General features: G+C 43.5%; 1 protein-coding gene across 3 annotated transcripts; it reads right to left on the reverse strand.

Annotated features, from left to right (window-relative positions):
• Window positions 1–6057: 6057 nt before the first annotated feature.
• Window positions 6058–12242, reverse strand: LOC308677084 (ribonuclease P protein subunit p25-like protein; the record flags this gene model as incomplete). 3 transcript variants are annotated; one of them, XM_081343247.1, is made up of 2 exons in its annotated part: window positions 6058–6728; window positions 12158–12242. In XM_081343247.1, 2 exons carry the CDS (start codon window positions 12240–12242, stop codon window positions 6364–6366), a joined length of 450 nt encoding a protein of 149 aa, XP_081199373.1. In that variant the 3' UTR covers window positions 6058–6363. The 3 variants fall into 3 exon arrangements, 1 of the variants encoding a protein (XP_081199373.1); XR_014028418.1 differs by lacking the exon at window positions 12158–12242 and adding an exon at window positions 10923–11045 and having other exon boundaries at window positions 6595–6728; XR_014028419.1 differs by lacking the exon at window positions 12158–12242 and adding an exon at window positions 7371–7674 and having other exon boundaries at window positions 6606–6728.
• Between the last annotated feature and the right edge of the window lie 4386 nt (window positions 12243–16628).

Genomic DNA, 16628 nt, shown 5'->3' on the forward strand with positions numbered 1-16628 from the left:
TTTAGTTTTTATAGCAATCATGCTTGAAAAGCTCATCTCACACAGATATGTAGTGGAAAATGGGAGCAATGTCAAAATAGCTTTGTTTGCCAGAAGGGGGAACTCCTTGGCAGTATACAACCAAAAACTGTCCAAAGGTAGATCAGCAAATCTTAGCTTGAAACCACAATTTTGTCTCAGTTCAGTTAGTTCCTCCTGCTCCTGCACCATCAAAAACCACACTTTCGATGTCTGCAGACATGTCATTACTACGTCTGGAAATTGTGTTGTCTGAGAGAGGGACTTTGGCTATTTCCTTAGCTGCTTCAGGTCCGAGCATCTCCTCTACAATAGCTTTGCAGGCAGGAAGTATTAATGTCTCTGCCACAGTGTGCGACTTTGTTGACTTGGCTATAAGTTCAGCAACTTGATAGCTAGCTTTAAGAGCTCTTTCATTTACCTTTGTGGTTTTTCTCATGAAAGTTGCCTGTTTCTCCGTGTTTTCACCCAGGCGAACAAAATAGTCCGCATTCTTGTTTTGAAGCGAAGGGTGTTTCGTTTGGAGATGGCGTTTAAGTTTGCTTGGGACTATAGCACTGTTAGCTAGCTTTTCACCACACACCACGCACAGTGGAGTTGGTTTGTTTGCATCTCCGGTGAAAGTAAATCCAAATGAAATATAGCTTTCACTATATTGCCTTGAGCTAACCATCTTTGCTTTCTTTTGATCCCCACTCATACTTGGGCTCTCATCTGGCTCCAAATTTTGTTCAGAGTCCAGTTCTTTCCTTTTCAAAAACTTGTCCATCACTGCAGTATCTCACTGTCACTCAGTACCTACTGCGCTTGTCTCCTCCAGATAGCCGCTGTCCGTCACACTCAGCACTCTTTTGCGCATGTCTCCATCCAGATCCATCAGTCAGCGCTCTTCTGCTCTTCTGCTCATGTTTCCTCCAAATCCAGATCCATTGGTGCTCTTCTGCTCATCGGCGATCTACTGCGATGTCTGGTGACTCGAGTCGCGATGTCTTCTTCTCTCCGCTGCTGCGCACACTGTGCTCGGGCGGGAAGGAAGTCGGAAGATGATGTCCTACTGTGATAGGTCCAGGCTGGAGTCTGGACCAATCACAGCCCGGACATCAGAAAGGTGGAGGGTGTCCCCCTGAGGAGCGCCAATCGGCACCCCTGCTGGCCGAGGGCAGAGTCAAAACCCCACCCCCCATACCCAGGACACAGTCCGGCGCCCGCCTAGTGGGCAAAAATTTGACATTTTTAAAAAAATCTTTCGAATTTTTCAATTTTTCCCACGGCACACCAGGCAACATCTCGCGGCACACTAGTGTGCCGCGGAACAGTGGTTGAAAAACACTGTAATAGACAACCAAAATGGCCAGAGAAAAAGAAGAAAAAGAAGGAAGTCTTATGGAAGGGAGGGGAAGCTGTAGTAGGTGATTCCTCTCTACTAGCAGAAGACAACGAAGCCCAGGATTCTCCTTGGTCCTCAGAAGACAACATGGAAGAGTTGGAAGAGTCGTTAGGAGATAACATGGAAGAGTTGGAAGGGTCCTCAGGAGACAACATGAGTCATTCTTCTCTCCAAGAGCCAGAAGCTATCAAAATGTATTACAGGCCGTGGGAGGCACATGTTCAACCATATCATGCTCCTATTTCTCAACAAGTCTCATATTTTTCCCCACACCATATTCATGTTCCCAATTCCTGCTACGAGGATGTTGTAGCCAGATGTTACAGGCAAATCAGGAGGGGGCATCATGCAACACAGAGCAGTAGGCTACAAAGGAGAGGAAGTAGGCTTACATGGAGAGAGTTCCTTGACCATTCTCTGGAAGCAGCAGCCAGGTGCCAAACATTTTTTAGAACCCAACTGCTGGACCATTGGTTCTCCGACTGCGAGAGATTCCTCTACCTGCAACATCCTTCATCCTCTAGAGGAAAGAAGAAGACCACAGAAGACCAAGATGTTCAACCTCCCAAGGAGAGTAGAAAGGGCCCCCATCAAAATCAAGACTTTGGAAGGACAGATGTTAAACTTCAGGTCCATCATGAAAGTTGTAGCTTGACCCTGAAGGCAGATAGTGAGGAAGAGGGGAGGATGGAGAGAGTCACCTTTTCCATCGCTAAGGAGCAGAGCCTTTTGTCCCTAAAGACCCTGTCCCAAGGCAGCACAGAATGTGAAGACATGAGGATAGATGACTGGGATCAAGGATGAAAGCTGGAAGTGAAGTGGGAAGATCAGACCAAGGGAGCAGAAGAGTCCTTCAGAGAAGAGATGGGCAGCTGGACATGGGCTAATTCCTCAATAGTGAGACAACCCCCTTTAGCTGAGGACTCTGCCCCTTCCTTGGTGGCCCTCTCAGAAGAAGCAAGAGTCATCATCAGTGATCAGCTTTGCAGCGGAGTAGCAGAAGTAGTTGTGGGATCACCTAAAGATCATGGTGTCCTAAAACCAGGTGAAATCTCAGAGGGTAAGGATGTGGTCATCTGGCAGAAAAGGAAGATTCCAGTAGACTTCATGCAAGCAGGAGCTGTGGGGCAGGCGAGTGGGTTCCAACGTCCTCTCCCTAGAGGGATGAGGCCTATCAGCTGTTCACCTGGAAGGCCCCCAAAAGCTAGGAAGAAGAAACAGGTGAAGGTAAGCTGGTCTTCCAAGGAAACACACCAAGAATGTCTTGTCATCAGAAGGCTGGCCTTTGACCCGAAACTCAGCCAGACTTTGGAGGTTCCTAGGCAAGGAGCCAACAAGAGACCTCAAGAACAGAAGTCTTTGGATAGCGAAAAGATGACCATGTTGGGTAACATCCTGGAGAAGAAATTGAACTTGCAACAGGGGCTGTTCATTTGGAGGCAGAGCCCCAGACAGAAGGAAGAGGAAGGAAGAGGCCCAAAGAGAGACAAAAGGGAAGGCACAGGAGGACAGGGAGGGAGATCAGCATTATCCACTTCTGTGGACAAGCGGAGCTCCACCCTCACCAGCATCCTGCAGGGGAAGCTCCATCTCTGCAGGAACATCCTAAAAGGAAAGCTCTGCTTCTGGAAGAAAAGCCAGGAACTTTCCAAAACCAGGAGAACTGGGAAATATGGTGGGGTGCAGGGACAAAAATTGGGGACCGTTAAGTAAATTGGCTCTATTCTGCAGTACCTTTTCACCAATAAACCTTTATTTTTGGCAGTGTTGTGTTTAGGGTCTGCAGTGCCTGAAAGAACAAAGAATAAGGTTGGAAGGCACCTTGGAGGTCCTCTAGTCTAACCTTCTGCTCAAGCAGGAGACCCTATCATTCTGGACAAATAGCTGTGTAGTTTCTTTTTGAAAGACTCCAGGGATGGAGCATCCAGAATGTCTGGAGGCAAGCTTTCCACTGATTAATTAACAGAAAAACAGAGCTGGAAGGGACCTTGGAGGTCTTCTAGTCTAACCTCCTGCTCAAGCAGAAGAACTCAAACTATTCCTACTAAATGGCTTTCCAATCTTTTCTTAAACACCTCCAGGGATGGAGCACCCACTAACTTCTGAAGGCAAGCCTTTCCACTGAACAACAGAGTTGGAAGGGGCTTTGAAGTTCCTCTAGTCCAGAGGCTCCCAACACCCAGGCCACGGCCCACTACCAGGCTGTGGCTTATTCGGAACTGAGCCATGTGAGCAGTGGGCTGGCATGCACATGCGCATGCAGCTCAACTCATGCAAACAGCAGGCTAGCGCACACTTGAAGTCAAGTTGAGCTGTGCACAAGCATCGGTCCATTGCTCGTATGGCCTGGTTCCTGTCTCCCCCACCCCTAGCCATGCCACCAAGCCGCAAAGGTTGGGGACCGCTTGTCAACTGTCCAGTTGGCATTTCCAGAAAAAGAAACTACTCAGACATGATTTTACCAAGAGTCTAATACTTTACTGAAATTTTACATTGGCGCAGAAGAAGCAAAACCAGCTCTTGATTTTCCGGCTCAAAGGCTTGCTTAGCTAAACAATAAATTCCCTCATCCCCACCCACCAGGTGTTCATATTGTCCAATAGTAACATTTGTTCTTATTATGGAAACAGTCCACTTCCCTGCTGAGCACCTGCATTAGTGACCTTGGCTCTCAGAAGCCTCGGTTGCCTAGAAACCACTCCTCCCAGTTCTGCATCCCATCCCACTGTAAAGCTATAAGCGAGGGTAAAAGGGCGAATCAGTCTTGACACTACTGCTGTAGTCCAATCCCCTGCTCAAGCAGAAGACCTTATACCATTCTGGGCAACTGGCTGTCCACTCTCTTCTTGAAAGCCTTGAGGGATGAAGCACCACAGACTGGTCACTCATGTGCTCCTCAAAGAGCATTTTTTTACTGCTGGCTAAGTCCTCGATTTATGACCACAACTGGGTCCAGAATTTAGTTGCTAAGCAAGTTAGTGGTTAAGGAAGCTGCACCCAATGGTCAAGTGAACCATTGCGGTTGTTAAGGGAATCATGTGATCGTTAAACGAATCGGCTTCTCCCCCTTGACTTTGCTTGTTCGAAGCCAGCTGGGAAGGTTGCAAATGGGGCTCACCTGACCCTGGGATGCTCAGTTGTGGTTGTAAGTCAAGGACTACCTATACAACAATCCTGCAAGTCATGAGTAGGACCAATTTGGTTGCTGGTCAGCATCCCAGTCCAGTTCAAAATGCTGGTCATCCCCCCCTGAAGCTCTTTATGCTTGTTGAAATAATTTTACAATTTAAGTAATTTTATTCATGCACTCCCTGTGAACTTCGTTAATCATATACGTGCCTGTAGCCAGAAGACAGTATATTAATAAATATTAATAAAGGAGAATATTTGTAGCTCAGAGTTGAAGTGTAGGGTCCTTGGTGCTCTCCAAGCTTGGTTGTTTTCTTGCAGACATTTCAGGACCCAACTAGGTAACATAATCAGTGCTAGAAGGGAGGAGGAGGAAGAGGAGGAGGAGGAATGTGGGGTCTTTGGTACTCTCTGAAATGGGTTGTTTTCTTGCAGACATTTCAGGACCCAACTAGGTAACATCATCAGTGCTAGAAGGGAGGAGGAGGAGGAGGAGGAGGAGGAGGAGGAGGAATGTGGGGTCTTTGGTGCTCTCTGAAGTGGGTTGTTTTCTTGCAGACATTTCAGGACCCAACTAGGTAACATCATCAGTGCTAGAAGGGAGGCGGAGGAGGAGGAGGAGGAGGAGGAGGAGGAGGAGTCTTTGGTGCTCTCTGAAGTGGGTTGTTTTCTTGCAGATGTTTCATGACCCAACTAGTTAACACCATCAGTCCTAGTAGTCCTAGTCTGGGTTGTGAAACATCTGCAAGAAAACAACCAAGCTCAGAGAATACTGTCTCCTCAGAAACTAAATTGCAAAGACAATATAAGGTTGCACATGCTCTTCAACTAGTTTAGGTGATAATTGACAGCCAGGCTGAAATTGATTAAATCAAGCAAATAATAGCAAACAGGGAAAATCCCTTATAATACAAACTTCCCTGAGCATATAGAGGTGGCATTCCAGAATCAGCACGTAGACACCTGCCAAAGAAAAGATCTACACACTCAGCAAAATAAGATAAGGCCATCCCTACTGGAACTGCATGCCCACCAAATTAAACATTACAAAGGGCATATTCGCACACACCTCACAAAGGACCATCTTTCTTATAAGTATTACCAGCCTGTATATCCAAAATTGTAGCTACTCCAAGGGCTGTTTCTATGCTCTTGAAAAACAGAACAACAGAATTGGAAGCGACTTTGGAGGTCTTCTACTCCAATCCCCTACTCAAGCAGGAAACCCTATACCAGTGGTGGCAAACCTATGGCACGGTTGCCAGAGGCGGCACTTGGAGCCCTCTCTGTGAGCATGCGCACCTCGCTCTTTGGCTAAGTTTTTGCAGGAAAAAGCCATTTCTCAAGCCCCTTCCTAGCCAAAACAAGCCTCTGGAGCAAGCACACTGTTTTTAGCTTTGAATTATATCAAATCTGACACTAGAAACAGATTAACAAATGACCTGAGTGCTGCACATGTTGCTCTCAAACTTACAAAGTATAAGCCAAGGTTAGACAAATTATCAGCATGCATACAACAGCAGACTGAGGAGCTGCAGGTCCCTTAAGCACCACAAAAGGGTCCTTCAAAAGCAGAAGAGTAGCAGAAGCTCCAAGCCAGCTTCTCCCGAGGCTGCCAAGGTAGAGGAGATGCACTTTCCATCTGTGTCCGTCTCCTTCATGGAAGAAGCTATGATTCAGAGCTTAGAGTCTCACTGGCTAGCCAAGAGGCTCCAGCATCTGCTGGGGATGTCCTGGATTCTCCTCAGGTCCCACAGGAACTTCATGCCCTCTGCTCCAGTTTCCTCCTTGGGGAGGCCCCTGGGGGTCAGGGTTGTGGTGAGAAGGCCTCAGGTCCTCGCCTTTGTGGCCACCAAGACCAAAAAGAAGCTGGATTGGCACAAAATGAATGATAGTAAGTCCTCCTCTATTTGCTGAAAGAACACTTTTGTGATCTGATGAAGATCCTTGAGCCGCCGTTTCATAATCTCCACGCAGGTGATGGTCTTGTTGATGGCTTTGCCAACCCTGCTGAAGAGCATCTGTCTCGTCGTCTCTTGCTCCATCTTGCCAATGGCATAGCCCATCAGATTCCGGATCTTGCTTCCATCCTTCACTTTCATTTCAATGATGTCTGAGGGCAAGCTGGTGAAAGGGAGAGGAGAAGGCTTCTCCACTACCTTGGACTTCTGGTAATTCTCCATGGTTTGCAGTGCTGTAAGGAACAAGGACAGAAATGGCATTTCAGGATCCAATTATGCTATAGGATTACGGATGCAAAGTCTTAGAAATCTGGGAATTTACCCCGCTGAACACGACGAGGTTTATCCCCAGTCCCTTGTTCCATCTTCAAGGGTGATAAAAACCCTTCAGGCATGGGCCCAGGTTATCCTTATTGTGCTAGCAGAAGAGGTCTACTGCAGACCATGGCACTCAAGACATTCCAGGTGGTGGGGGCCAGGAGAAGAGCGTTTTCTGCTGTGGCTTCTGCCCTTTGAAATATCATCCACCACCCCGCAGGTGAGATTTGCACACGTCCTGAAAGGGCCTAAAGATCTGGCTCTGCCAGCTGGCCTGGGCCCCCAACTGGGGCATCTCACTCTGGAGGTGGTTAATGTGCTAAGACCCCACCTCCTCCTTTTGTGCATCTTCTTCCCTTTCTTCCCAGCTTGCAATTTCAACTTAATCCTAGTGTTAATATTTATGGTTATTACGCTTAAATGTTTCATCTTGAGCTTTTTTTTATTGTAAGCTGTTTAGGGTCGGCTCTAGGCTAGATGGGTGGCATGTAAGCCCAATAAATAATAATAAAAGAAAAAAAGGGAAAGAGATAACTGTACAATGAAACAATAATTACCGAAAACACTGTTTAGCAAAGACAAGCCAGATCAATGTTTCAACTCACTCCAAGGTGCCTTCGTCACATTAAAGCATCCTTATTCCTGCTCTTATTCACACCCTCGTTAATAATGCATAAGGGGAAGCTTCAGTCACCCATATATAACTAATGCTTTTGGCTTGCTTTCAAAAGTTGTGGGTGCCGCATCACTGGAGGATTTCAAGAAGAACAAGAAAGAGAAATGGGACCTTGGGAGTCCCAGTGGACGATCACTTAAACATGAGCCAGCCATGTGCAGCAGCCGCCAAAAAAAGCTAATACAATCCTGGGTTGTATAAACAGAGGTGTAGAATCAAAATCAGATGAAATATTAGTACTGCTTTATAAAGTCTTAGTAAGGCCACACAGTATCCAGTTTTGGTCACCACTTTACAAAAAAGATGTTGTGACTTTGGAAAAAGTACAAAGAAGAGCAACTAGATGATTAAGGGCCTGGAGACAAAAACATATGAAGAATGGTTGCAGGAATTGGGTATGGCCAATTTAGAGAAAAGAAGGACCAGGGGTGACATGAGAGCAGTATTCCAGGATTTGAGGGGCTGCCACAAAAAAGAGGGGGTCAACCTATTCTCCAAAGGACCTGAAGGCAAGACAAGAAACAATGGATGGAGGACTTCCGGTGGCTCCGCGGCGACGGAGACAGCCTTCCCGGGCTGCCCGCGGCTCAGCTGTTGTTTTTTCGCCCGAAACAGCGCCGATCAGCTGTTCGGGCGAATTTGAAGCCCCCTCCTCGGGAGAAGAGGAGGGGGCGAGCTCCCAGGTAGGGGTAGAGTTCTCCAGGGCCGCCTGAGCTTATGGCTTGGGCGGCTGAAGGATTGAACTCCCCCGTAGCCTGGGCTGCTCCCAGCTGGCCGGCGCCTCTGCTCCTGATTCTTGGAGCAGAGCCAGGCGTCTGCGACCACCCCTGCCTGAAGGAATGACTATGGATTAAAGGAGCAGGCAGAGCGATACAAGAGGAAAAGGTGATATTTTACTCTCCAGCTTGATGAACTTTTTTGGATTATAAATCTGAAGTGAAAGTGCGTCGCATTTGGTAAAAGATGGCGGCTAAACCACCCCCTAAAACTCTTCGGAGTGCTGGAACTTCTCCTGTGCAACAATCATTATTGCAGGCGCTGCATCCTCCTGATGTATTGACATCAAAGGACTTACAAGATGCTCTTGAAAAACACGCCCAGGTAATTTTGGAATCAATTAATGCTAGATTTGTACAGATGGAGGAGAAATTGGAGAAATTGGAGGAGAGAATGGAGGAGAGGATGGAACAGAAGTTCAGAGTGATGAAGGCAGACATCTTGTCTTCAGTGTGTAAAGTGGCTCGCTGTGTGGAAGAATTGGAGGAAAAGCTAGAAGATCTGACTCAAAAGAATGCTATATTAGAAGCAAAAGTATTGGAGAATGAAGATAAAGTGGAAAAGGAACTGAGTCTTGCTCAATATTACCAGATGCAGTTCGCCATTAGAGTTAGAGGCTTAAAGGAGAATACCAAGGAAGATCTAAAGCAGCTGGTTTCTGAGGCTTTTGAAGAAGTGTTGAAACAGCCAGCATCTGAAATAAAAGGAGGCATGGATAAAGTGTTTCGTGTGAATTCATGGATTGCTAGACAGAGAAAGTTGCCTAGAGATGTGGTGGTATATTTTGCAAAAAGGGAAACTAGAGATGAAGTTATACGAGCTGCTTATGATACTAAAGTTGTGATTGCTAATCAAGAAGTTTTGGTCTTAAAAGAAATTCCTCCAAAGATTTTAAGGAGAAGGAAGGATTTTACATTCCTTGTGCAAGAGCTCAAGCAACGAGATATAAGGTTTAGATGGGAGATCCCAGCTGGGTTGATGGTGACGCACGAAGGTAAAAGGTACCGTCTGGTTACTGTGATGCAAGCGCGTGATTTCTATAATAATGTTTTAAATGCAACGCCATTAACATCTCTGGAAGCTGAAAGGGGATCTGGAGAAGGAATGCATCAAGAGGTCGAAGGTGGTCAGATAGAAGACAACGGTGTTGGAAGAGATCAAGATACAACTTCGTCGGATGATTCAATAGAACAGAGGGTGACGCGTGCTGCTGCAAAACGATCTAAGAAGAGAAAATAGCAGGATTTGCAGAAGTCTATGGAATTTCTACGACGTATTCATAGTCAAGTATGGGAGGTGGGAAAAGATTTGGGTGTAGACGCAATATATTTTTTACATGTGGTGGTTTTGTGGAAAGGGTGAGGTTTTTTTGGATTAAAGTTTGGTGGAATATATAGAAGATTTCCAAATGGAGGTTAAAGTTTTGTTTGCAATTTTTTTATTGTTTGGAATAATTATAGATGTGCTGGAAGAGGAACGGCCGATTACAGAAGAGTGGACTTTAAAGTTTTCTGATTTGGTTGAGGTGGCGAAGATCTTGGTTAATTTGAAAGATTATTTGTAAGAACGTTATATCATGTAATGGACAAAAAGGGATGGAGTCTATTTAGTATAAGTTGAGAAGTATTATATAGTATTTGAATAATTTTTTTTTTTCCTTTTTTTTCTGTTTTTTTTTTCTCTTTCTATTTTGGGGTTCTTTTTCCTGATTTTAATGTATATTTAATATTATTAAGGTTTGTCTTATTCTATATAAGCTAGAAAGTGGTTTTTTTATTTTAGTTTTTTATATATATTTAATATTGCCAAGGTTTGGTTTATCCTATATAAGCTAGAGAGTGATGGATTTTAGAATTTATAGTTGTTAGTACATGGTTGCTTATGTTTGCCTTTCTTTTTTTTTTCTTTCTCTTTTTATATATATACCTTGTATTCAGCTCTGGGAAGTCGGGGGGGGGAGGGGGGGAGGGGGGGAGGCAGGGGGGGGAGGAGGGAGGGAGGGAGGGGGGAGGTAGGGGGGGAGGAGGGAGGGGGAAGGGGGTTTTTTTAAAGGAAAACTGTATTTTAAAACTTTTCAATAAAAAAAAAAAGAAACAATGGATGGAAACTATTCAAGGAGCAAAGCAACCTGGAATTAAGGAGAAACTTCCTAACAATGAGAACAGTTAATCAGTGGAACAACTTGCCTCCAGAAGTTGTGGGTGTTCCAACACTGGAGGCTTTTAAGAAGAGATTGGACAGTCACTTGTCTGAAATGGTATGTCAGGGGTCCCCAGACCCCAGTCCGTGGACCAGTACCAGGCTGTGGCATTCCAGCAACCGGTCCGCACAAACAAGCAAAGCCCCATCTGTGGGATGCAGGCAGCACACAAAACCATGCACCTTCCGGTCCGTGGAAAAACCTCTCTCCTCTCTCTTGGTCCCTGGTGCCCAAAAGGTGGGGACCTCTGGTATAAGTGCTTGAGCAGGAGTTTGGACTACAAGACCTCCAAAATCCCTTCCAACTCTGTTATTCTATGTAATGTTGCTTATGTGCAGCAAGTGAATTTTAAGCCACCCAAAGACACTTTGCAGATTGAGCTGGGCCGAATATAAATGTCATAAAAAATAAATGTTTTATTAAGCAGAGCAGGCAAACAAGTGTGTGCTGGTTTACCTTTAAGCGTTCTTCATTAATATCTCATGTTCAACAATCAGTGCTATGCAAATCTAGAAGAAAATGTTCTGTCATTTAAGCCATCAATTTTAATCAGTTGATGCAATCAGTATTCAATTAATCACACAACTCCATCCTCTCATTTCCTTTGAAAGAGAGGACAAGTTGCTGATGTACTTTTAAATGGAATATTAGAGAAAGCCTTGTACCACAGGTAATCTTTGACTTATAACCATTTATTCAGTGATCATTTGAAGTTACAAGGGCAGTGGGGGGAAAAATGACAAGATCATTTTTCACACTGCAGCCTCCCCAAAATCCAGATGCTTGGCAACTGTCTCACATTTATGACAGTTGCAGGGTCTTTTTGTAACCTTTTGACAAGCAAAGTCAACGAGGAAGCCAGATTCACTTAATGACCGGGCGACTAATTTACGGTAACAACCCGTTTGATTTGCTTAGCAATGGTGGCAAGGTAGGTTGTAAAATGGGGCAAAGCTCACAACAGCTGTCTTGCTTAGCAACGTAAATTTTGGGCTCAATTGTGGTCGTAAGTCAAGGGTTATATTAGTAAATTATGCTTGTGAAATATTAATTAGATGGCTACCTTTTACGTATATTATTTGGGCTGCAGCGAAACAATTCACTAATATTCCTGAATTACTGTAGCGAAGTAATATTATTTAAGACTATCACTCTGTCCTTATTATCTGGATTACAGAGACCATTCAGTAATATTCCTGAATATATTAGCGAATTATTGTGGTGAAGTAACTCACCAATATTAATCAATTGCTGATAATGAAATAATATTGCAGATATTTTGGTTTCTTTGAACTGGATCCCCTTCTTTTGCAGTGTACTGTATAAATGGTCTTTATGGGGCTGGGAGGAATGCTGGCTCGGTTTTTCTCTCAGGCCAGGCAGGCCCACCTCGCAGGGTTGTTGTGGGGAAAATAGGATCAGGCAAATTTGCTACCTTGAGTTATCCCAAATACATAAAAAGCAGGATAAAAATTCCATCAAGGCGAAATAAAAATTAATAAATTAAATAAAAACGCACCTCACGGCAAAGCGCCGAGCCGTGGATTCCCCTCAGAACTGCTGAGGGACCAACCCGGGCTGACCCAGAAACATGTGAACGCGGCCCCGGACTTTTTTCGCCTCACCACTGGTCTCCCTAGGCTTCGGGCACTCACTCCCATCATCCCCAGCCCACACCTTCCTCCGCTCACCAATTGCTGCCGCCACCGGCGCCACCGGGCCGCAACCAAAATGGCGCCTACCTGGCTTCCTCAGCGCGAATGATGGACCACGCATGCGCTACAACGCAGAGCGCGGGGAAAGACTCGCGCCTGCACAAAGAGGGAGGGCCGCCCTTTTCTTCCTATTGGCCAGAGCTGCTGTGGGCGGAACTCTCTCTTCCGGAACGCCCCCGTCGCGTGGCTTTAGAAGCTTGTAAAAACTATGCGAGGTTTGGTTCTTCCTTGACCAAGAAACGTGGTTTATCATCACTCAGGTTTTTCCCATCGTTCAGCTTTTGTATAAATCTGCTTGGGGATTGCTTATGGTGCGGTGATCGCTTTCATCAATATTTTTAGTTTTCTTTTGCAGTCAAGGCTCTTGCAATTGTTATTTGTGTATATTAAGAGCTATATGCAACGAAAATCTCATTTTAATGTATGCCGATTTATTTATAGTACAATAAAGTTCTTATTCTATTTTCTGTAAACATAAAAGGGTGCAACTTGGACTTTAGTAAGACATTTGATAAAGTAGACCACAACCTACCACTTGATAAGATAGGAAAATGTGGGCTAGCCGCACCAGATGGATTTGTAGCTGGCTGACCGGCAGGCAAAGTCCACGTGTGGTCCTCAATAGAACCGCATCTACATGGAGGGAAGTGTGTAGTGGGGTGCCCCAGGGCTCTGTTCTGGGCCCAGTGCTCTTCAATATCTTCATCAGTGTGAGATTTAAAAACCCAAAATTTGATACTCACAACTCAAAGACAAGTCTGGTTAACAAAAACAAAGATTTATTGAAAAGAAATTGAAAATAACAAAGAAATTAATAAAGAAAAAAAAGACGTTTGCAAACGTGGCCTCTTAGACCCTTCCCAAGTTGGATTGGGTTCGAAGAGCGCGCTGAGCAAGTTTCAAAGCAAGTATTTATACTTTCTTTTCTCGATACATGCCCCCCCTTTAAGAAACTTAAGTCAGTCTTTGAAGTCAAAAAGATCTTCTTTGAACCTTTACTTCCAAAAGACTCATTGTAACAACTTCCTTATATCCATCACTATACTATCTTGTTTTACTCACCTTCTTGAGGTGAGTACCCTTTTTAACATTTCAAAAGAGCTTTGTTGATTACCATGTGTGAATTCTCTGTCTAAGCAGGAAATAGATGGCCCCCACATCTTAGTGTTACATTTGATACAATTCATTGGTGTTACATTTGGTGTTACATTTGGTACCATTTATAAAAGAATAACCTTTTTTTCCCTTTAATTCCACCCTTTTTCTCTTCTACCTGAATTATTCTTTTATACTTTTAGGAATTCATCATTTCCTAATTTTTTTTCAAATTTGTGTGGAACCAAGTTATTGTATTCTGAATCTTCTTTCCCCAACCCTTGTTTTCCTATCTTCATTATTAACATTGTTTCTTTTTTCCCATTTTCAACTGAAGATGTTATTAAGGTCATACTTTTCATTGTTCGTCTTATTAGTATTTGTATGAGAGGAATCAAACATGGTAAAAACATAATAGCCAAGAATCCTAGTATTGCAAATTTTGCTAGTTCTTTCCAATTTGCAAACCACCTTCCAAACCAATTATTTACCCCATCTAAGGTCAACCCCTTCCAGGTTTGGACTGGGACATGAGCTAATTTTATCATTTTGTCTGTAATTTCCTTTACTACTATACCACTCTCATCTACTTCAATGCAGCAATTGCTCAGATTAAATTTTCCACACACACCTCCTTCTTGAGCTAATAAGTAGTCTAAGGCTAACCGATTCTGCATAATGTAAGTTCGAGACTTTACACTTTCCTTAGCTAAATGCGTTAGAGTACTTACAGTGTCATTTGTAATTATTTCAAGCACTGCTTGTAGCCTAATTACCCTATTTAGAATATAGATGGGCTCTCTGGCACCTAAAGTGCCATCTTCCGCCCATGTAGCTGGTCCATAATAGTTGATGATCTTCTCTGGAGTCCAATCATCATCTTTCCAGGTTCCAATTTTCATATTGCTTGGTTGTATGGCTCTTTTCTTTCGGACTTTATCTGATAAATCATCATATACAGTTAGTCCCAGCGATTGTTTTTGTTCGATGGGGAGAAGGAAAAAACTTGGCTTGATTATTCCTAAGATACAAGATCCATACCACCCCTTGGGTAGATACCCATAGGCATATTTTCCACATATCCAATACATACCTTCCGGGGCTACCCAGTCCAGGGTGTCGTTTTCAGGATCTTTTAAATAAGCCATCTCAGTTATTTCACTTAATGTCTCTTTCTTTGATATTCCACTTTCTCCCCACCAACTGTCATTGTTCCATACAGCCAAGCAAATCATGTCTCCTACTGTGACTTTCCTATTCTTTCTTTGTCTCTCATAACATACTTTCCCTACTAAATTTGTGGTTAATGCCCATGTTCCCTCTTTTCCTTTTGTGAACTTGAGAGTTTTATTTTTCCACATTTCCACCACAATGTCATGTTTTAATTCTTGAGCCTCCCATGGCCATTGTTCTCCCATATTTGTTCCTCCACAAACAAAACAATTTCTTACTGTTAGAGTTTTAGCAATTTCTTCAGCCAATTGTACAAACATATTCACTGTTTTCTTAGGAAATTCAGGTAAATAAAATAAATAAATAAAAATAATTCAGGTAATTCTAATTTTTCGAATTCCTGATAATATGACCAAAAGATACTCTTGCGTATTGGTTTTATTTTAGTTGTTTCTATTTTTAATACTAGCCACCCCCACGGGTCTTTTCCGGTTCCATCTATTCCTATTCCAAAGTCCTTATATTGAATTCCTTTTTCTAATGACTGATTTATATGTATACACATTGGGTTACATTTTCCTTGAGTGCAATCAGTCCTGGTACTTCCGATACTAATATTCACTTCCTTTGGACCTATACTTCTCTCATTTGGGACCGTAGTAGTGTACCAATAATTATAGCTTGGAGCAATGGCAACAGGTCCTGCACTTAATATATGCACTCTCTGAAATAAATACTTCCTTTCTTGTATATAATTTCTTTCCCACTCTAAGTTTTCACATCTCACCCCAAACGAGTTATCAGATCCTTGTCCATTATTAATAGCTTGGCAAGCATCAAAGCACACCCCCACACTAGTTCCGCCCCTGGTTTCATTATGGGCTATGTAACCTCGTCTGATTTGACTTAATGAGAACATCTGAATTGCACCTACCCCTCCCTTATAAGCATACACCCACATTTTAGCAGTTACTGGTCCTATTGCCTTTGGGTCATAACATTCTACCCCTATGTTGGTGTGACAACGCTTATATTGTGTGTCATTTTGAATGCAGTCTGTTAAGTTAGTTTGTAAACATTCAGGAATCATAGTATGGTATATCATTGTTTTCTCAATTTTCCCTTCCCTTTTTGTCATTTTTACACATTGCGTACATGGTTCTAGTGGTTGGACAGGTTTTAAGAGTATAATAAGAAGAACTCCCAAGTACCACCCAGTAACGTTCCAATACATCCTCTATGCTCTTAATATCACACTCCATCTTACACCCCGTACATAAAATGCAATCAATATAATGGGAGCAACAACAACATCCACAAAGGCACTTACAAAACCAGCACCTCCTGGAGATATTGGATTTTTCTCAATCTTGGCTTTTCTCTGGGAGTGGAAGCATAAAAAAAATGCAATGTTTAGTCCTTATGTCTCTTTACCCCTCCTTCTGTCAAGAGTCTGTTAGGTCCTTCGAAGCTTTAACTTCAGTGGATCTCCTTGGTGAGATTCCACCTTCCACCTCTCTGGGGCTGGCACGGGCCCTTTCACTCGGGAGTAATGAGTCCAACCTCTTTCAGCTGTCCGGATGGCTGTTTCAGTAGTTAACAAGACGATGTAAGGTCCCTCCCAAGTTGGAGTTAGTTTTTCATCTTTCCAGGCTTTTATCAACACCCACTGCCCTGCTTTGTATCGGTGTACTGCAAAGTCCAAGGGTGGAGTTTGAGCAAGAATGCCTTTCTGTCGCAAGAGAGAAAAACATCTGGACAGCTCAAGTACATATTCTCTTATTATTTTATCTTTCAGTTCAACTCATGGCAATCCCTCCTTCCCCATATAAGGTACTCCAAACATGAGTTCAAATGATGACAATCCAATATCTTTACGTGGTTGTGTTCGTATCCTTAATAAGGCCAAGGGGAGGCATTTATTCCAGGGTAAATTTGTTTCCTCCATTAATTTAATCAAAGTTTGTTTTAATTTTTGATTAGCATCTTCAGAAATCCCAGAACTACTGGGGTGCCAAGCTGTGTGATAATCCCATTTAATTCCTACGGCCTCATTAATTAATTTTACTACCCTTGCCGTAAAATGCATCCCCTGGTCACTGTCTATTACTTCAGGAAGACCATACCTGGGTATTATGTTTTCTAACAATATTCTACCCGTGGTGCTAGCATTTGTATT

The sequence above is a fragment of the Vipera berus genome (assembly GCF_964194415.1).
Source record: "Vipera berus genome assembly, chromosome: Z".
Classification (NCBI taxonomy): Eukaryota; Metazoa; Chordata; class Lepidosauria; order Squamata; family Viperidae; genus Vipera; species Vipera berus.